A 21,781-nucleotide genomic window follows, 5' to 3' on the forward strand; every position below is an offset into this window, starting at 1 on the left:
TACCCCAGAGCTGCACTCACTATTCTGCTGGTGCAGTCACTGTGTACATACATTACATTACTGATCCTGAGTTACAACCTGTATTATACTTCAGAGCTGCACTCACTATTCTGCTGGTGCAGTCACTGTGTACATACATTACATTACTGATCCTGAGTTACAGCCTGTATTATACTTCAGAGCTGCACTCACTATTCTGCTGGTGCAGTCACTGTGTACATACATTACATTACTGATCCTGAGTTCCATCCTGTATTATACCCCAGAGCTGCACTCACTATTCTGCTGGTGCAGTCACTGTGTATGTACATCACTAGTCTGCTTATTGTATTACCTTGTTTCTCAACATCTTTCAGAGGGTCGACACCCGGAGATAAGATGAAGAACATAGGAGTGCTCGGCCCTGACTCCTCATAGGATGCTGCAAAGTCCAGAGATCTCCCCACTATGTATTTGCTGCCCAGTTTTGCCTCCACAAAATCCCTGGAAGTAAAGAAAAAGTGAAAAATATTCTGGTTAGTTTGATTTCTCCAGTTTTCGTTCTGTGAGAGCTCTGCTGTGCTGCATTAGCAGCACTCAGACTGCTGTACATTTCCCAGTGTGTGAACATGTACGCAGTGTGTTGCAACATGGGACACTCCAGACACTGAGCAGAGGGGATATCGCCTGAGAGCTAAAGGAAAAGCAGCAGAAACATTATTAAAGTAATGCTGCCTTTAGTCTCTGCTCTCTGAGTACCAGGGCAGCAGCCGTGCTCTCTGGGAATGAGGGCAGCAGCAGTGCTCTGGGTATGAGGGCAGCAGCAGTGCTCTCTGGGTATGAGGGCAGCAGCAGTGCTCTGGGTACGAGAGCAGCAGCCATGCTCTGGGTATAAGGCCAGCAGCAGTGCTATTGGGTACGAGGGCAGCAGCAGTGCTCTGGGTATGAGGGCAGAAATCGTGCTCTGGGTACGAGGGGTAGCAGTGCTATGGGTACGAGGGGCAGCATTCGTGCTCTGCAAACGAGGGAAACAGCAGTACTCTGTGTTGTGAACACTTTTGACCTGATTTCTGAGTTTGGGCTCCCTCTGGTGGTTGCTGCTGGTAATGGAGCTGGTCTTGCTGACAGAAGTCAATCAATTGGAGGTCAGGTGTTACAGACTGGAGAGATTTAAGTGAGCAACCTTCCCTCAGCTCTTGCCGTTGATTTGGTTTTCTTCCTGAGCATTTTGGAAGTCTGCTTGCCTCCAGCTTCGTCCTGCATCGTTCAGATAAGTTATTTGTCTGCTTGAATCTTTTTGCATTTGATCCATTTTTTGCTTTTTTCTGATTTCTGCCCTGCTGGTGTGAGTTCAGCCTTGTTCCCTGCTGGGACCTGTGCTGGACTCTGTCTCATTTGCCACAGCTTATGTCAGTCTTTGCTGTATCTCTAATCCCCTGTTATATCAGTATCTTTTGTTTGCGTCCAGTTACACCAGAGTTCTGATTTAGTGGGGGAGAGGTCGTGTGGCCTCAGTGTTTTTGCATATCAGACGTGCTGGATTTTTCTTAGGGTTTTTTGCGTGATTGCAGACAGTATCTTTCCTTTCCTGTCCTATCTAGACAGTTTGGGCCCCATCATTTGCTTACTCTATTTTCTGCCTGTGTTTTGTGCCTCATCTTGTCTCACCGGCAATATATGTTTGGGGGTTATCTATTCCTTTGGGGGTCTACTCTGGGGCAGTTTAGCTGTCCCCTTTCTCTCTTTAGGCTTAGTTAATTCTTTGGCTGTGCCGAGGCGTCTAGGGCATCGTAGGTACGTCCCACGGCTAATTCTAGTTGTGTTGTCAGTTTAGGGGTTTGCAATCCGCTAAGTTACCAACCTCTCTGGTTATCTGGTTGCCTCGCCTATTCCCCTGCTATCCTCCTCGGTTACCTAATCATAACAACTCTGGGTACGAGGATAACAGCCGTGCTCTGGGGATGAGGGCAGCAGCCGTGCTCTGGGGACGAGGGCAGCAGCCGTGCTCTGGGGACGAGAGGCAGCAGCAGTGCTATGGGTACGAGGGGCAGCAGCAGTGCTCAGCAGTTCCCTGGGTACGAGGCCAGAAATCGTGCTCTGGGTAAGAGGGGCAGCAGCAGTGAATCATAGAATCATAGAATCGTAGAGTTGGAAGGGACCTCCTGGGCCATCTGGTCCAACCCCCTGCTCAAAGCAGGATTCGCTAAATCATCCCAGTCAGATGTCTGTCCAGCCTCTGTTTGAAGACTTCCATTGAAGGAGAACTCACCACTTCTCGTGGCAGCCTGTTCCACTCATTGATCACTCTAACTGTCAAAAAGTTTTTTCTAATATCTAATCTGTATCTCCTCCCATTCAGTTTCATCCCATTGCTTCTAGTCTTTCCTTGTGCAAATGAGAATAAAGTTGATCCTTCTACAATGTGACAGCCCTTTAGATATTTGTAGACAGCTATTAAGTCTCCTCTCAGTCTTCTCTTCTGCAAACTAAACAATCCCAAATCCTGCAACCTTTCCTCATAAGACAGGGTTTGCAGACCGGTCACCATTCTGGTCGCTCTTTTCTGAACTTGCTCCAGTTTGTTGATGTCTTTTTTAAAATGTGGTGCCCAAAACTGGACACAATATTCCAGATGAGGTCTGACCAAAGAGGAGTAGAGGGAAATAATTACTTCACGTGATCTAGACTGTATGCTTCTGTTAATACATCCTAGAATTGCATTTGCCTTTTTTGCTGCTGCATCACACTGTTGACTCATATTCAGTCTGTGATCTATTAGTATACCCAAGTCTTTTTCACATGTGCTGCCACTTAGCCCTATTCCTCCCATTCTATATATGCTTTTTTCATTTTTATTGCCCAGATGTAGCACTTTGCATTTCTCCCTGTTAAAAACCATTCTGTTAGTTGCTGCCCACTTCTCCAGTTTATTTAAATCTTTTTGAATCCTCTCTCTCTCTTCTCTAGTATTAGCTATCCCTCCTAGCTTTGTGTCATCAGCAAATTTAATCAGTTTACCCTCAATTCCTTCATCTAAATCGTTGATAAAGATGTTGAACAATACAGGGCCCAGGACAGAGCCCTGTGGTACCCCACTTGAGACATTCTTCCAACTGGATGTGCAGCCATTTACGACCACTCTTTGGGTCCGATCACTAAGCTAGTTATGAATCCACCTAACAGTTGCCTTGTCCATTCCATACTTAGTCATTTTTTCAATAAGGATTGTATGAGAGACTTTGTTAAATGCTTTGCTGAAGTCAAGATATACTATATCTACAGCATTTCCTTGATCCACCCAATCAGTGATACCATCATAGAAGGAAATTAAGTTAGTCTGACATGACTTATTAGTTACAAACCCATGCTGACTCTGTTTAATCACTTCATTCTTATCCAGGTATTGACATACATGTTGTTTAATAATTTGTTCAAAGATCTTTCCTGGTATAGAAGTCAGACTCACCGGCCTATAGTTGCCTGGGTCCACCTTCTTCCCCTTTTTGAAGATAGGAACAACATTTGCTCTTCTCCAGTCTTCTGGCACTTCTCCTGTTCTCCAAGAATTTTCAAAGATTATGGAGAGGGGTTCAAAAATTTCTTCTGCTATCTCCTTCAGTACTCTGGGGTGTAATTCATCTGGACCTGGAGACTTGAATTCATTTAGGTTGGCTAAGTGTTTCCTCACTATCTTTCTGTTTATAGATATCCTGGATTCTTCTATTCCCTTAATAGGACAGTGAATAACAGTTGATGTTACATTTCCTTTCTGAGAGAAAACAGATGCAAAATAGGAATTTAAAAGTTCAGCCTTCTCAACATCCTGTGTTACCATTTCATCATTTTCATCCTGTAAAAATCCTATAGCATCTTTGACTTTTCTTTTACTTTTGACATATCCCCAAAATCCTTTATTATTGCTTTTGACATCTCTTGCAAGCCTCAATTCATTTTCAGCTTTAGTAATCTGATTTGTGCCCTGCAGGTTCTGCAGACAGCATTATATTCTTCTTTAGATATGCCTCCCTCTTTCCATTTTATAAACATTTTTTTCTTCCTTTTTAGCATGTGCTTAAGTTCTGTGTTCATCCATCCTGGTTTCCTTAAATGCTTCCTATTCTTCCCTCTTTTCGGAATTGTTAACAACTGTGCTTTGAGAATTTCATTTTTCAAGATTTCCCATCCTTCCTGGACATTTTTGTCTTTAAGGATATCCAGCCATTGGATCCCTCCAATTCTCTTTCTGAATCCCTTAAAATCTGCCTTTCTGAAATCTAACCTTGACGTCTGAGTCTTCACAGGTCTTCCGCCTCTAGTTATCCAAAATTCTAAAATAGCATGGTCGCTACCTCCTAGGGTCCCAGCCACTTTTACCTCCTCAACCATTTCCTCCCTGTTTATAAGGCTGTGTGCACACGCTGCGGATTCCGCTGCGGATTAATCCGCACGGATTTTGCAAAAACCGCAGATAATCCGCAGGTCCAAAGACCTGCGGATTATCTGCGGTTTTGCCTGCGGTTTGGTCCTGCGGATTGACTATCTCCACAATGGTGGAGATAGGAACCCGCAGCGGTTTCCGCAGAAAGAATTGACATGCAATTCTTTCTGCGGATTCAAAACCGCAGCAAATCCGCGCGGTTTTTTCCGCAGCGTCGGCACAGCGTTTTTTGTTTTTCCATTCAAATGAATGGTACTGTACACCGCAGCTAAAACTGCTGCGTGTCCGCAGCGGCCAAAACCGCTGCGGAAACGCAGCGGAATCCGCAGCGTGTGCACACAGCCTTAGGATTAGATCCAAGGTAGCAGTTCCCCTTGTTTTCTCCCTTACCTTTTGGAAGATAAAGTTGTCAGCAAGAGAGGATAAGAATTTCCTTGACCTGTTAGTTTTGCCTGAGAGAGATTCCCAACAAATGTCTGGATAGTTGAAATCTCCCATGACAACTATGTCATATTTTTTGGAGAACTTGGCCATTTGATGCATAAAGAGTTCATCCATAGCTTCAGCTTGCACAGGCGGCCTGTAGTAAATGCCTACAATGGTGTCCTTTCCATTGTTCTGTCCTTGTATTCTTACCCAAACAGTTTCCACAGAACTCCCAGTCTCTGAAGCTTCAATCTCTGTGCAGATATACGCGTTTCTAACATACAATGCGACACCTCCTCCTCGTTTATCAAGTCTGTTTCTTGCAAATAAGTTGTATCCTTCTAGTCTTGTATTCCAATCATGTGTATTGTCCCACCAAGTTTCAGTGATTCCAATGACATCTTATTTCTTTTCCTGTGTTAGTAGTTCCAATTCTCCTTGTTTGTTGCCCATGCTTTGTGCATTAGTATAGAAACATTTTAGTTTGTGATTGGTTTCTCTTTCTCCAATATTTTTATTAATTAGATTCTTTTGCCTTTGTTCTTCCTTTCCACTTCTAATAGCAGAGTTCTCAATAGCATTTGTCAGGTGTATGGCTTTTTCTGGTCTTTTGCTTCCCTTCCCATGTTGTTCTAGTTTAAAGCTCTCCTTACAAGTGTAGCAAAGCGACTTCCAAATACATGCTTTCCAGTCTTCGTAAGGTGCACCCCATCTCTAGCAAGTAGTCCATCGTATAAGTAGTTCACTCCGTGATCCAGAAATCCAAATCGTTGCTGACGGCACCATCGACGTAGCCAGTTGTTCACCTGCAGAATCTTATTCCATCTCCTTGTTCCATGGCCATCCACTGGGAGGATGGAAGAGAAGACCACCTGCGCTCCCAGTTCTTTCACTTTCTTGCCTAAGTCTTCAAAGTCTCTGCAGATGGTTTCCAGGTCATTTCTTGCGGTGTCATTTGTCCCCACATGTAGTAGCAGGAATGGGTAGTCATCTGTAGGTCTGAAGAGTCCTGATATCCTGTCAGACACATCTTTAATTTTTCCACCTGGAAGACAGCACATTTCTCTTGAAGTTATATCCGGTCTGCAGATAGCGGCCTCTGTTCCTCTCAACAGGGAATCCCCCATGACCACCACTCTCCTTTTCTTCTTGACAACATTTTTCTTTCTCCATCCAGGAGGATTCTGAAGGAGTACAAGGTTGCTGTTTGTTGGCAAAGTCTTATCCTGATGTATTTCTTCATCGTTTTCCTGCGTGAGAGTCTGGTACTGGTTCCTGCGTGTGGGTGCTGACTGCCTCCCGATCCTCCTGCTTCTCTGGATCACATGTCTCCATTCCTCTGTTTCTTCAGGTGCACTTCGAATTTCTTCTCTTTCTGTAACATGAAGAGATAATTCTGCTCTGTCCAAGAACTCTTCACCTTCCTTAATGATCTTCAAAGTAGCTAACCTCTCTTCGAGATTTTGCAACTTTTCCTCCAACAGGGACACAAGCTTGCATTTGTGGCATGTGAAGTTTGGCTTTTCCACCGGTAAATCTGTGAACATGTAGCAAGAAATGCAGCTCACCAAATGGCTCCTGGCCTCTTCCATCTTGAGATTTCTTAAAAGCGATGAAAGATGAGCCAAAATTCGGCGCGCGGTTTTTCCGATTTCCTCTTTTCAGCTGCAACGGCCAAAACCCAGTGATCGTTGAGCTCGCGGAGACTCTTCACTTATCCCAGAAGGCACTGGGAATATGCAAATGATCTCCTCAAGACTCTTCCCCTGGTGCTATGGGTACGAGGGGCAGCAGTCTTGCCCTGCAAACGAGGGCAACAGCAGTGCTCGGGTATGAAGACAACAGCCATGCTCTGGGGACGAAGACAACAGCCATGCTCTGGGGACGAGGGCAGCAGCTGTGCTCTGCAGACGAGGGCAGCAGCCATGCTCTGGGTACCAGGGCAGTAGCCATGCTCTGGGTACGAGGGCATCAGCAGTGCGCTGGGTACAAGGGCAGCAGCAGTGCTCTTGGTACGAGGGAAGCAATCGTGCTCTGGGGACTAGGGCAGCAGCCGTGCTCTGGGGACGAGGACAGCAGCCGTGCTCTGGGTATGAGGGCAGCAGCCGTGCTCTGGGTACAAGAGCATCAGCAGTGCGCTGGGTACAAGGGCAGCAGCAGTGCTCTTAGTACGAGGGAAGCAATCATGCTCTGGGTATGAGGGCAGCAGCCGTGCTCTGGGTATGAGGGCAGCAGCCGTGCTCTGGGTACGAGGGCAGCAGCCGTGCTCTGGGAACGAGGGCAGCAGCCGTGCTCTGGGGACGAGGGCAGCAGCCGTGCTCTGGGGACGAGGGCAGCAGCCGTGCTCTGGGGACGAGGGCAGCAGCCGTGCTCTGGGGACGAGGGCAGCAGCCGTGCTCTGGGGACGAGGGCAGCAGCCGTGCTCTGGGGACGAGGGCAGCAGCCGTGCTCTGCGGACGAGGGCAGCAGCGGTGCTCTGCGGGCGAAGGCAGCAGCTGTGCTCTGGGTGCAGTCACACTCAGGGTAGGCGGCCTCTCTGGAGATGGAGATTAGTACCGAGCACCATCCTACACGTTGTTGAGTAATGACCACTGTGTCCACTAGGGGGCGCTGTGTGGATGTCCCAAGAGAACGGATGAGTGGCAGAATCCTGAAGGATGGTTATGTATCTCAAAGTGGGTGGCTTTGAGATGGAGACTTGTGTATGTGTGATCAGCAACATCATGGCTGATGTGTGGTTTCTAAGTATAAGGGAGAAGTCATCAGGTAACTAGAGAGATGGGCGGGTTCTGGTTACCTAGAAACCCACCCAGGGGTGTGTCTGAAAATGCCTATAGTGAAAGGCTGTGTAAGTGTGTGAAGGACCTGTGATGAGGTCATAGCCATGTGACCCAGTGGGCGTGGCTACGGACCATATAAGGTGGCCAGGGTAGGTCACAAGGGGTGAATGCTGGGACCTGATTGGTCCAGTTTGGAAGGTCCAGTGATGAGAAGGATCTCCTGGCTAACAGCCTGTGGAGTGGCTGTGTGAGTATCGGCGATGTGTGCCTGAGAGCTCCCTTGAGGGAACTAACGTATGCGATGGTGAAGCCGCATAAGGAACCCTGACGGGTGAGATAATGATGAGGCTGAATAGCCTATATAATGGACGCTATGCTGATATGAACTTTGTGGTGCTTTCTTTGGTTTATGCTGAATAATAAACCTAACGGACTGATTTAGTTTTATGGAAAACACGTACCGGACGTGATTTATTTGCTGCCAAGCGAGTGTCCCCCAACCTTGAATGACAACGCTACCTCACAATTGGTGGAGAAGGCTATGGGCAGTGGTGTAGCCTTGTTGCTGGGTGCAACGGATAAGGACTGCAAAATTTGGTGGCAAAGAGCAACGCTGAGCCAGGAGGGCTGACGGTTGTGGAAGCCGTGTGATGTGCTGCTGACTGGCCACGTGTGAGCAGAGCCTGTGATGGCCTGCAAGTGGGGAAGCCACTGTCCAGCTGTGGTTCTGGAAACCGTGGGACAGTCTAGTGAGTAAGGCACGGTCCGGATCGGTGAGCCCAGTGCGGCCGCTTCCCCAGGAGAAAGAGACTGGTAATTGCTAGGGTGCCTCTGCGGAGAAGAGGTACCCGAGGACCTGTGTGGGCAACACAGGAGAAACGGACTGGTGTTCGTGTGGTACTGACCTGGGTCAGTGAGGAAGACAGTGTACCTGGAGGGTTCAGTGAGGAAAGGTCCTGGAGGGTCAGCCCTGGGAGCAGAGTCGGATCCCAAGAGCACGTGGCGTGACCTTGGACCAGGTGAGGCACGAATGTTGGGCAGTCTCAGGCGGAGACAGATGTCCTGAAGAGCACCCGCCGAGTCCCTGGACCTGGTGAGGGGAGACCCTAGGAGGAGGGTCGCTCCTTGAATCGTACCCGGTGCGCCCTGTGTGTTGGACGGTCTCATGCGGAGACAGAACGTCCTAAATAGCACACAGTCAGGACACGTGAGTTTTTGAGATTTTTGTGGTGTGTTTCTTTTTTTCTTCTTTTTTCTCAACTCAGCCTGCGGTGGCTCAGTGGGAGTCAAGAAGGTGACAAGCGGCTTGATGTGGCTCAGTGGGGTCACGAAGGTGACAAGCGGCTTCTGGTGGATCAGCGGGTCCACGAAGATGGAGCAGCAGGAGCTGCAGTGACACCAGCCGCTGTGTGTGAACAGCAGCCGGTGGTGCCAGTGATCGGTGACAGCAGGAGCTGTGGTGGTGCCAACAAATACTTCTGTGGTATCGTAAGAGACATAAACTGTGTGGTGTGAACTGTGGTCTAAGAAGACCGGTATAACAGACATGGGGAGATCCCGAAAGGGGGTGGAGTCCCAAAAGGGGCCGGTGACCCAAATCGTTGTGGTAGTTGTTGTGAGCTCATTTGTTCATTCATCTTTTGTGAAGAGGATCTCCCTCTTCTGGTGAAGGAAGGTAGTGAGGCTGATTTGGATGAAAGAAACCAAACACCTGATCAGGTGGATTGTGACTGGGTAACGGGAACTTCAGACTGGATATAAGGCAGCCGATGCCCTTCTGAGTCACTGGTGATTGCTCTGCTGGATTCTTGGAGACCAGTCTGATTCCTGCTTCCCAAAGATAAGTGTTTGCTCTGCTATTGAACTTATTAGTTTTGGTTTTGTTTACCTTGTTGTTTGAGTTCAGCCATCCCCGGCCGGGGGTGTGCTGGATTCTTTTTCCTTGATCAGTGTTCTCTTTTGCTCTGCTTCCAGAATATTCTGAGTGCTGATATAGGGTTTGAAGCCTAGTGACTTCAGGGTCCTTTTTGCTTATCAGTTGTGTTGGTAATATTTTTAGCAGGGTTTTCTTGGATTGCAGAGAGCAGCTTTTCTGTCCTGTCCTTTTTAGTTAGCTTGGGCCCCATCGTTTGCTCAACCTATCTTTCTATCTGTGTTAGTGTTTTCATCTTGCTTCACCGTCATTATATGTTGGGGGCTGCCTATTGCTTTGGGGTCTGCTCTGGGGCAGTCAGTTTTTCCCTTTTCTCTCTTTAGGCTTATTTAAATCTCCGGCTGTGACGCGGTGTCTAGGATCACCGTAGGAACACTCCACGGCTACTGCTAGTTGTGTGATAGGATTAGGGTTCTGCAATCCGCTAGTTTCCAACCTCTCTGATTTTCTGAGGAATATTTTTTTTTTTCTGATGGAGTTTAAGCAATTGTCTGATCGTGTGGAGCAGCTTGCTGCTGAAGTGCGAGGAATTTCCGCCCATCTTGCTCATTCACACGCTGCTGAACCAAAGATCTCCACTCCTGATGTGTTTTTTGGGGATCGGTCTAAATTTTTGAATTTTAAGAATAATTGTAAATCATTTCTTGCCTTGAAGCCTAACTCATCGGGGAGCTCTGCGCAGCAGGTTAAAATTGTCATCTCCTTGCTGCGCGGCGATCCCCAGGATTGGGCGTTTTCTTTAGTACCAGATGATCCTATTCTGACTAATGTGGACGCATTTTTTCAGGCCTTGGGGTTGTTGTATGATGAACCTAATGCCATTGATCAAGCTGAAAAGACCCTGTTGGCATTGAGCCAGGGTCGAGATTCTGCAGAACTGTACTGTCAAAAATTCCGAAAGTGGGCGGTCCTCACCACTTGGAATGATTGTGCCTTTGAGCTCTCTTTCGGAAGGGGTTGTCAGAAACTGTAAAAGATACTATGGTGGGATTTCCTGTTCCCTCTGGGCTTGACGATTCTATGTCTTTAGCCATTCAGGTTGATCGGCGTTTACGTGAACGTAAAATTACACGGGAAATGCTGCCACCTGTTGAACAAATGTCTGAACCTATGCAATGTGATAGAGTTTTGTCTAGGGTGCAACGTCAGGAGTTTAGAAGACGTAATAAGCTGTGTTTTTTCTGTGGAGATGCCTCTCACATTATTTCTGTCTGCCCTAAACGAGAGAAACGTTTTGCACACACATTTGCTGTAGGTGGTGTACAACCTAAGTTTCTTCTGGCAATTACTCTGATCTGCTCCCTGTCCACATTTTCCGCTAAAGTCTTTGTGGATTCAGGAGCGACCTTGAACCTAATGGATTTGGATTTTGCTGAACGTTGTGATTTCCCTATGACACCTCTGCGGACGCCTATTCCTTTGAGGGGTATTGATGCTTCTCCTTTGGCGAAGAATAAACCTCAGTTTTGGACCCAGGTGGTAATGCGGGTCGCCCCAGACCATCAAGAAAATTGCAGATTTTTGGTGTTGCATAATTTGCATGATACCATCGTGCTGGGGTTCCCCTGGTTGCAAATCCATAATCCAGTTTTGGATTGGAAATCTGTGTCTGTGGTGAGTTGGGGTTGTCGGTGTGCTCTTAGTGACACTCCTGTTTTCTCCACCTCTCCCCAGTCGCATGAGGTTCCTGACTATTTGGCTGATTTTTATGATGTGTTTAGTGAGAGTAAGTCTGCGTCTTTGCCTCTTCATAGGAGTTATGACTGTGCAATTGAGCTGAGTCCGGGGTGTAAATTTCCCAAGGGTCGACTTTTTAATTTATCTGTACCCGAACATGAGGCTATGCGTTCTTATATTAAGGAGTCGTTGGAGAAGGGTCATATTAGACCATCCTCTTCACCCTTGGGTGCTGGGGTTTTTTTTGTGGCCAAGAAGGATGGTTCATTAAGGCCTTGTATTGACTATCGCTCCCTTAACAAAATTACTGTTAAATATCAGTATCCGTTACCCCTGATTTCTGACCTATTTTCTAGAGTTGAAGGTGCTTGCTGGTTTACCAAGCTTGACCTCAGGGGGGCGTATAATCTTATTCGAATTAAGCATGGGGATGAATGGAAGATGGCGTTTAATACTCCAGAGGGACATTTTGAGTACCTGGTGATGCCTTTTGGGCTCACTAATGCCCCTTCTGTCTTCCAGTGCTTCATGAATGATATTTTCCAGGACTTTGTGGATAAGTTTCTGATCATCTATTTGGATGATATTTTGATCTTTTCCAGGGATTGGGACTCTCATGTGGAACATGTTCGGACTGTGTTCCGGATTTTGAGGGAAAACTCCCTGTATGTTAAGGGATCGAAATGTCTTTTTGGTGTACAGAGGATTTCATTTTTGGGATTTATTTTGTCTCCGTCAACTACTGAAATGGACCCGGCCAAGGTACAGGCCATTTATGATTGGGTCTCATTTTTACCCTTGGCCGAATTTGCTTTAAATAATAGAGCTAGTTCTGCCACTTTGATGTCACCCTTTTTCTGTAACTTTGGGTTTCATCCTCGATTTTCTTCAGGGCAGGTGGAGTCTTCTGCCTGTCCAGGGGTTGACACTGTGGTGGAAAGAATGCAGCAGATTTGGGACCAAGTGGTGGATAAGTTGTCTCTTTCCCAGGAAAAGGCCCAGCGGTTTTCTAACCGGCATAGGACCATTGGTCCACGGTTTAAGGTGGGTGATATGGTCTGGTTGTCATCAAAGAATATCTCTATGAAAGTGGCTTCTCCAAAGTTTAAACCTAGATTTATTGGACCTTTCAAGATTTTGGAGATCATTAATCCGGTCTCTTTTCGGTTGGCTCTTCCTGTCACATTTAAGATTTATAATGTGTTTCATAAGTCCTTGTTGAAGAGGTTTGTTGAACCAGTGGTTCCTATGGCGGCACCTCCTGACCCTGTGTTGGTTGACGGTAACATGGAATATGAGGTAGAGAAGATACTGGATTCCCGTCTGGCTAGACGGAGACTCCAGTATTTGGTTAAGTGGAAGAGTTATGGTCAGGAGGATAATTCCTGGGTCTCTGCCTCTGATATTCATGCCAAAAGATTGGTGCGTGCTTTTCATCGGGCTCATCCTGATCGGCCTGGTGGCTTGGATGAGGGTTCGGTGACCCCTCCTCAAGGGGGAGGTACTGTTGTGAGCTCATCTGTTCATTCATCTTTTGTGTTGGAGGATCTCCCTCTTCTGGTGAAGGAAGGTAGTGAGGCTGATTTGGATGAAAGAAACCAAACACCTGATCAGGTGGATTGTGACTGGGTAACGGGAACTTCAGACTGGATATAAGGCAGCCGACGCCCTTCTGAGTCGCTGGTGATTGCTCAGCTGGATTCTTGGAGACCAGTCTGATTCCTGCTTCCCAAAGATAAGTTTTTGCTCTGCTCTTGAACTTATTAGTTTTGGTTTTGTTTACCTTGTTTTTTGAGTTCAGCCATCCCCGGCCGGGGGTGTGCTGGATTCTTTTTCCTTGATCAGTGTTCTCTTTTGCTCTGCTTCCAGAATATTCTGAGTGCTGATATAGAGTTTGAAGTCTATTGACTTCAGGGTCCTTTTTGCTTATCAGTTGTGTTGGTAATATTTTTAGCAGGGTTTTCTCGGATTGCAGACGGCAGCTTTTCTGTCCTGTCCTTTTTAGTTAGCTTGGGCCCCATCGTTTGCTCAACCTATCTTTCTATCTGTGTTAATGTTTTCATCTTGCTTCACTGTTATTATATGTTGGGGACTGCCTATTGCTTTGGGGTCTGCTCTGGGGCAGTCAGTTTTCCCTTTTCTCTCTTTAGGCTTATTTAGATCTCCGGCTGTGACGAGGTGTCTAGGATCACCGTAGGAACACTCCACGGCTACTGCTAGTTGTGTGATAGGATTAGGGGTCTGCAATCTGCTAGTTTCCAACCTCTCTGATTTTCTGGGCTGAGCTTGTGTTTTGTTTTTTCCTCCTCGGTGACTCAATCATAACAGGTAGCCCAAAAGGGGGTGGAGTCCCAAATTGGGGTGGTAACCCAAAATGGGGTGGAGTCTCAGAAGGGGGAGGTAACCCAAGTTGGGGTGGTGGTCCAGAAGGGGGCCGAGTTTGAAGAAATGGCAGCACTGGTTGGCTCAGTGGGTATGTCTGGGAAACTGCAGTGTTCATGTATGTCATTTCCAGAATGTGGGATATTCTTTCCGCGTGATGACTGGCCACAAGTGTGTACCGTGATGCTACACCGGGAAGGGATATCGGGACGGTTGGACTCAAAGAGTCAGGTGACTCTGGTTGGAACTCCTCTCACTTTCTGTCTGACCGAGAAAATGGTCCAGGTTTGCTGTGCACATGGGGTCACAGTGAACTATGAGGTAGACAGAATAATGTTTGAGGGGCTTGGAGGCAGTGAGTGCCAAGGGGGCAGTATACCATCAGACTTAGTGTATGCCTTGGAGTGGGGCCGGGACTTTGTCAGGTTTGATGATATATGCCACGAGGGTGGAGACGTTCCTACTGTTGGACTAACCAATACGAAGATGCTGACGCCTCCTAACGTGGACAGGCCAGACGTAGGGGCGACCAGAGAAAGAATTGCGTTAGATGAATTTACTGACCTGACGGCACCTGAAGGGTACCACAGTGTGAATGAGAATGGTGTGGTAAACAAAAAGAGCGGAGCTGACACACCGATAGAGAGTGTCTTGGGGGTTCACCGTACGATGTGGTGTGACTGGGACATGTTGTTGCCAGTAGCCACCACTAGGACAGAATCTAGTGCTGTGCTGACTGAAACTCGTAACAAAACTGACGCTGAACTGGTGGATAAGACAGCGGAAGTAGTCACACAGTTAGTGAGTAACTGGAGGGATGACTTAATCTCTGGGGGTGACTGTGGCTCTGAGAAAGAAAGGGAGCACAGAATAGAAGGGCTACAGAAAGAAGTCTCTGAGCTCAAAGGCCGCATGGTAACGTGGCAAGGACTGAATAAGGCCCTCAGAGATGGATGAATATGTCAAATGAGAAAGAGTCCTGAGACAGACGGCCGAGCACAGGGTCGAGGAGCTCGAGAAAGAAGTCTTGGAGCTCAGAGGTCACTTGTCCACCTGGCAAAGTGTGAACAAGAACCTCAAGGAAGAGATGGAGGAACTCAGAGGAGTAGTTAACAGTCTTCTGCGGGAGAAATTGGACGAAGACTTGCCGCGGGTGAGCGTGAGTGATAATAAGACAGAACTGCCAGTAGCCATATTGGCCAAGGGTCATGAAGTAATCCAATCGTGTGAAGTTGATGAGTTAAGAACTGAAGAAGACAGTCACCCGGTCGGGTCAACTGTAGTGAGGGAAGTGTACGTGGTAAGGCCAGAGCCTCCTGGCCTGGAAGAGAGCAAGACCACGTCATTCAAGACTGATTGACGTTCCAGAAGACATGCAAGACGCCTGTGCGGAGGAAGGTGTACATGAGGCTTTCAAAGAGGTGGTCAAGGCGTGTGAGGTGCACTGGGCACCTAAGACTCAGCAGATAGTGATAATATCCGCCAGAGGAGATACAGCAAACCGGGTAGATGCCTTAAAGAGATGCATTTGCAGTGTCTCCACGTCAAACAGTTGGTCAGGCAGAGTAATGTGAAAGCTGCTCGACGTCTGGAGTTAGCCAGGGAGGGTTTGCGGAAAGACATGGTTCCGGTACTCAAAGCTCTGATTGGGAGAATCATTGGAAGATCCGGGAAGGTAATGCAAGACCTTATGAATATCTCCGGTGTGGTGAGGGTGAGGATCCCTCCTGATGATGAAGACCAGGTATCCAGTGAAATGAGTAGAATTCCCATCATGGTGGTTGGCTCCGCGGAGAGCCTGAGAGACTTTCTGATGCTCGTAGAGTATCGAGTGGGGTACCTGCAAGAGATTGAGCAGTTGAGGCAGGACCGTCGGCGAATTAATAAAGAAGTACGGAATACCAGGCCGCCTCCAACCCAAGATGTAAGGACCCGAAGGGTTCCTCCAAGTAGTGACATGGCAGGTGGCCGAAGAATGTCAGCAAGTGGCAGTTCGACGGGCCGTGCGAGGCTGAGAGACCGCAGTTCCTGTGAGATGCTGAATGGGTCAGACTCAGGCCAGACAGTAGGACGGATTAAGACTGATGACCATACCAACTGGGAGAGCCGGTCAGTGGGAGAATGGTCAGGTGACGAAGCGCACTCTAGGAGGGTGGTGACTAAACAGTGTCTAATGACGCAGACAGACTGCAACTGGAGGGTCAAAGACAATGACCGATATTTTGACCGCTGGGGGCGGGGGAGGCCTAATGTAGAAATGAGGCCAGATGACAGAGGGAGACGGTTCTCTCGACCTATGGGGCAAGGTGTAATGAGTGCCCGGTCTCGAGATCCTGGTGTAAGATTGTGTGTTCAACCCCACAAGTTTGAACAGAGGGGCGGGGTATGTGGTGTAATGACCACTGTGTCCACTAGGGGGCGCTGTGTGGATGTCCCAAGAGAACGGATGAGTGGCAGAATCCTGAAGGTTAGTTATGTATCTCAAAGTGGGTGGCTTTGAGATGGAGACTTGTGTATGTGTTATCAGCTATATCATGGCTGAGGTGTTGTTTCTAAGTATAAGGGAGAAGTCTTCAGGTAACTAGAGAGATGGGCGGGTTCTGGTTACCTACAAACCCACCCAGGGGTGTGTCTGAAAATGCCTATAGTAAAAGGCTGTGTAAGTGTGTGAAGGACCTGTGATGAGGTCATAGCCATGTGACCCAGTGGGCGTGGCTACGGACCATATAAGGTGGCCAGGGTAGGTCACAAGGGGTGAATGCTGGGACCTGATTGGTCCAGTTTGGAAGGTCCCGTGATTAGAAGGATCTCCTGGCTAACAGCCTGTGGAGTGGCTGTGTGAGCATTGGCGATGTGTGCCTGAGAGCTGCCATGAGGGAACTAACGTATGCGATGGTGAAGCCGCATAAGGAACCCTGACGGGTGAGATAATGATGAGGCTGAATAGCCTATATAATGGACGCTATGCTGATATGAACTTTGTGGTGCTTCCTTTGGTTTATGCTGAATAATAAACCTCACGGACTGATATGGTTTTATGGAAAACCCGTACCGGATGTGATTTATTTGCTGCCAAGCGAGTGTCCCCCAACCTTGAATGACAGCGCTACCTCACAATGGACAGTACGGGAAATAAGTATTTGATCCACTGCAGATTTTGCAAGTTTTCCTACCTACAAAGAATGGAGAGGTCTGTAATTTTTATTATAGGTACACCTCACCTATGAGAGACAGAATCTAAAAATAAAATCCAGAAAATCACATTATAAGATTTTTATATAATTAATTTGGATTTTATTGCATGAAATAAATATCTGATACAATAAAAAACTAAGCTTAATATTTGGTTCAGAAACCTTACTATGCTACTCCAGGACCTTGACATGCTTCTTACGGAGCCACTCCTTAGTTGCCCTGACTGTGTTTCGGGTCATTGTCATGGTGCAAGACCCAGCCATGACCCACCATCAATTTGGCTCTTACTGAGGGAAGGAGGTTGTTGGCCAAAATCTCGCGATACATGACCTTATCCATCCTCCCTTCAATACGGTGCAGCCGTTCTGTCCCCTTTGCAGAAACGCACCCCCAAAGTATGATGTTTCCCCCACCATGCTTCACGGTTGGGACGGTGTTCTTGGTGTTCTCATCTTTCTTCTTCCTCCAAACACGGTGAGTGGAGTTGATACCAATAAGTTGTATTTTGGTCTCACCTGACCACATGACCTTCTCCCATGCCTCCTCTGGATCATCGAAATGGTCACTGGAGTACTTCAAATGGGCCTGGACATGTGCTGGCATGAGCAGGGGGACCTTAATCCATGACAGCATAGTGTGTTACTAACGGTAGAGTTTGAGGCTGTGGTCCCAGCTCTCTTCAGGTCACTGACCAGGTCTTCCTGTGTAGGTTTGGGCCAATTCCTGACTTTTCTCAGAATCATCCTTACCCCACAAGGTGAGATCCTACATGGAGCCCCAGACCGAGTAATATTGACAGTCATCTTGTGTTTCTTCCACTTTCTAATAATTGTGCCAACAGTTGTTGTCTTCTCACCAAGCTGTTTGCCTATTGTCTTTTAGCCCATCCCAGCCTTGTGCATTTCTACAATTTTGTCCCTGGTGGCCTTAGACCGCTCTTTGGTCTTGGCCATGGTGGGGAGGTTGGAGTGTAACTGCTTGGGTGTGTGGACAGGTGTCTTTTATACAGGTAAGAAGTTCAAGCAGGTGCATTTAATTCAGGTAATGAGTGCAGAGTAGGAGGCCTTCTTACAGAAACACTAACAGGTCTGTGAGAGCCAGAATTCTTGCTGGTTGGTCGGTGATCAAATACTTATTTCAGGCAATAAAATGCTATTTAATTATGTAAAAATCCTACAATGTGATTTCCTGGTTTTTAATTTTAAATTCTGTTGCACACAGTTGAAGTGTACCTAAAATAAAAAATTACAGACCTCTCCACTCGCTGGTAGAGTTAAGCTGTGCGGTAGAGAAGGGAGACATGATCTCTACCACTCTCCGTTCTGTGGACAGCAGGTCACTTAAGCCTGTGCTCTACAGGACGCCGGGGTGATGCACTGGAGGAGGCAACAATGGAGTGACATCATTGTAAGGCGTCAGGCCTCTGACGTCCTGTGCGTAAATCGGCGTAATGACATCAGCGGTGGATTCGTCAGAATCCAGGATGAGGGGCATATAGGATGTTTTTTTATTTTAATACATTGTAGTGACTAGTGTGGGGGGCCTTACATAGTGTGGGGGCCATTATACAGTGTGGGAGGTAATGTGGGGGCCATTATACAGTGTGGGAGCTAATGTGGCGGCCATTATACAGTATGGGAGCTAATGTGGGGGCCATTATACAGTGTGGGAGCTAATCTGGGGCCATTGTACAGTGTGGGAGCTAATGTGGGGGCCATTATACAGTGTGGGAGCTAATGTGGCGTCCATTATACAGTGTGGGAGCTAATGTGAGGCCATTATACAGTGTGGGAGCCATTATACAGTGTGGGAGCTAATGTGGCGGCCATTATACAGTATGGGAGCTAATGTGGGGGCCATTATACAGTGTGGGAGCTAATCTGGGGCCATTGTACAGTGTGGGAGCTAATGTGGGGGCCATTATACAGTGTGGGAGCTAATGTGAGGCCATTATACAGTGTGGGAGCTAATGTGGGGGCCATTATACAGTGTGGGAGCTAATGTGGCGTCCATTATACAGTGTGGGAGCTAATGTGAGGCCATTATACAGTGTGGGAGCTAATGTGGGGTCCATTATGCAGTGTGGGAGCTAATGTGGGGCCATTATACAGTGTGGGAGCTAATGTGAGGCCATTATACAGTGTGGGAGCTAATGTGAGGCCATTATACAGTGTGGGAGCTAATGTGGGGCCATTATACAGTGTGGGAGCTAATGTGGGGACCATTATACAGTGTTGGAGCTAATGTGGGGTCCATTATACAGTGTGGGAGCTAATGTGAGGCCATTATACAGTGTGGGAGCTAATGTGGGGTCCATTATTGTGACATCGGCGGGTATGCCCGCCGATGCCCCGGCTGCTGCGGCGCGCGCCGCAGCGTCCCCTCACCTGCGCGCTCCCGTCCGGTCACGCGCCCGCCGTCCTCTCGGCCTCACGGCGGCTCCTGGCTCCCGCCCCCTGGTTCGCGCACGCCACCTCCCACGCAATCTCTACAGCGGTGGGCGGCGCTGAGGGGCGGGTCCAGGGGACGCACTTCCGGGGGTGTGCTGTATTTCAGGCGTCCTCGCTGTCAGGAGGACGCCTGATGATTGTGTAGTTTCTCTGCACCCTCTGGCCTCTACAGTTTTCCTGTAGTTTAACCTCTCTCTGCCTGTTTCTGCCTGTTTCTCCCTGTCGTCCTCAGTCTCGTGTCTCCCTTCCACCCAGCCTGCCTGGGCGCTGTCTTCCTTCCATTCCCTGTGCCGTCCTCTGTCTCCAGTCCGCCTAGGTCTTCCACTTGTCTTTCTCCCGTAGTGTTCCTCCCCTGTGCCACTGGTCCTTGCTCGTTATTCGCTCCGTCACCTTCCCAGTCCTTTTGTCCGTGGAGCCGTCCCTCTTGGTTCCGGCCGTCGCGCCTCCGTCCTCTGTGGTCCTGCCCCTAACGATCCCTGTATAGGGGTCGGTCTTCACCTGGCGTGCTCGGCCCAGGGGCTCCGGATCCGTGACCCAGAGGGTCCACTCTCTACTTAGTGTTCCCTCAATATTACAATTATGCAGTGTGGGAGCTAATGTTGGGACCATTATACAGTGTGGGAGCTAATGTGGGGCCATTATACAGTGTGGGAGCTAATGTGGGGCCATTATACAGTGTGGGAGCTAATGTGAGGCCATTATACAGTGTGGGAGCTAATGTGGGGACCATTATACAGTGTTGGAGCTAATGTGGGGTCCATTATACAGTGTGGGAGCTAATGTGGGGCCATTATACAGTGTGGGAGCTAATGTGGGGGGCCATTATACAGTGTGGGAGCTAATGTGGGGCCATTATACAGTGTGGGAGCTAATGTGGTGCCATTATACAGTGTGGGAGCTAATGTGGGGCCATTATACAGTGTGGGAGCTAATGTGAGGCCATTATACAGTGTGGGAGCTAATGTGGGGCCATTATACAGTGTGGGAGCTAATGTGGGGGGCCATTATACAGTGTGGGAGCTAATGTGGGGCCATTATACAGTGTGGGAGCTAATGTGGGGACCATTATACAGTGTTGGAGCTAATGTGGGGCCATTATACAGGGTGGGAGCTAATGTGGTGCCATTATACAGTATGGGAGCTAATGTGGGGCCATTATACAGTGTGGGAGCTAATGTGGGGCCATTATACAGTGTGGGAGCTAATGTGGGGCCATTATACAGTGTGGGAGCTAATGTGGGGGGCCATTATACAGTGTGGGAGCTAATGTGAGAACTATTAAACAGTCTTAGTGCTAATTTGGGGCCATTATACAGTCTGAGGGGTACTGTGGAGGCCGTCATCAAGTGTTGGGGACTAGTGTGATGATCGAGCACTAAAATGCTTGAGTGCTCGGTACTCGAATAGAACAGGTCAAACAGCTGTGACACAATTACAGAATATAAGGGAAGTCAATGGGAATCTTGAACGTTTTTCTGGAAGACCCTCCCAGGAGGACTGGAGGGGGGGGCAGTAAAATCGCTGAAACTGATGGAAACAGGACTCAACTGTAATGGGTACAGTATGGGAACAATGTTGTCAGAGTGTTACACCACTTTTATGCACTGACAATAAAACTTACAAAACCTAAGATAAAATGGATTTTCCAATAAAAAATGTTAGGAAACATCCTTCCTTTGTATAGAGATTTATTCTCAGGAGCAGGGCGGTCATCGGCTGAGGTTCCCTTATATCACGGGACGCTACCGTAATTGTAACCAGGACTACCGATTAGAGGGTCCCTCAGATGTTTCGCCCCCTGAGCTGAACCCCAGCTACACCTCTGCCGAGAGGTGAATCCGCTCCGTCATGTGAACGGAGTCCTGCAGATGTGTACAACATAACCACAAGTAGCGCCCAATGCAATGTGAGCGGCAGTCCTCACCTGACGGCGTAGGTCATCCGGTCGGGGCGCAGCGCCCTCATCATGCACAGTCTTTGTAGGGCGCTCTTGTTCTTCCATTCTTGGGGGAACTTTTCCTTCTCAGGACACTCTGACTCTACAAACTTCTTCCAGCGCTTGGCAGATCCTTCTACGTCTCGGTCCAGGTTCCTGAACTCGTCCATGGTTGACAGAGCCTAGAGGGGAGCAGAGGATAGTGAGGAGGTCGTGCTCATCCTGGGACTCCTGATACATGACCACGCAGTCTGCGTTTGAAGTCCCCATTAGACTGCAGATAGGAGGGAGCACTCATAAGCGTCTCCTGCCTAAGACAAATGTACAAGAGCTGGCGCTGCAGCTGTGAGACGGCACTGGACGGGCGCCATACACAATTACTCCTGGAGGGGGCAGACGAGATGAGAGAGCGAGACCCTCCAAGACACCGACCCCTGGATTACACATATGGACTGACATTTCACTTTCAACTCCATTATTTCCTTTACAGTTCCCGACCGGCTCAAGGCCAATTGTACAGACCATTCTATAGCCCTGTACAGCGGAGGACGTCCTGTGTCGGCATGTATGTACAGTACAGACCAA

General features: G+C 48.1%; 1 protein-coding gene across 2 annotated transcripts in view; it reads right to left on the reverse strand.

The window, feature by feature from the left end:
* DNAH9 (dynein axonemal heavy chain 9) overlaps positions 1–21,781 on the reverse strand; it is a 254,999-nt gene that overhangs the window by 8,513 nt on the left and 224,705 nt on the right. For both annotated transcript variants that reach the window (XM_073579695.1, XM_073579694.1), the window contains 2 exons: positions 21,185–21,378; positions 335–483 (listed from right to left, as the gene is read on the reverse strand). In XM_073579695.1, coding sequence (XP_073435796.1) covers positions 335–483; positions 21,185–21,378 — 343 coding nt within the window. The remainder of the gene's footprint in view (positions 1–334; positions 484–21,184; positions 21,379–21,781) is intronic.

The sequence above is a fragment of the Dendrobates tinctorius genome, unplaced genomic scaffold (genome assembly GCF_039654945.1).
Source record: "Dendrobates tinctorius isolate UK_male_01 unplaced genomic scaffold, ASM3965494v1 ptg000063l, whole genome shotgun sequence".
Classification (NCBI taxonomy): Eukaryota; Metazoa; Chordata; class Amphibia; order Anura; family Dendrobatidae; genus Dendrobates; species Dendrobates tinctorius.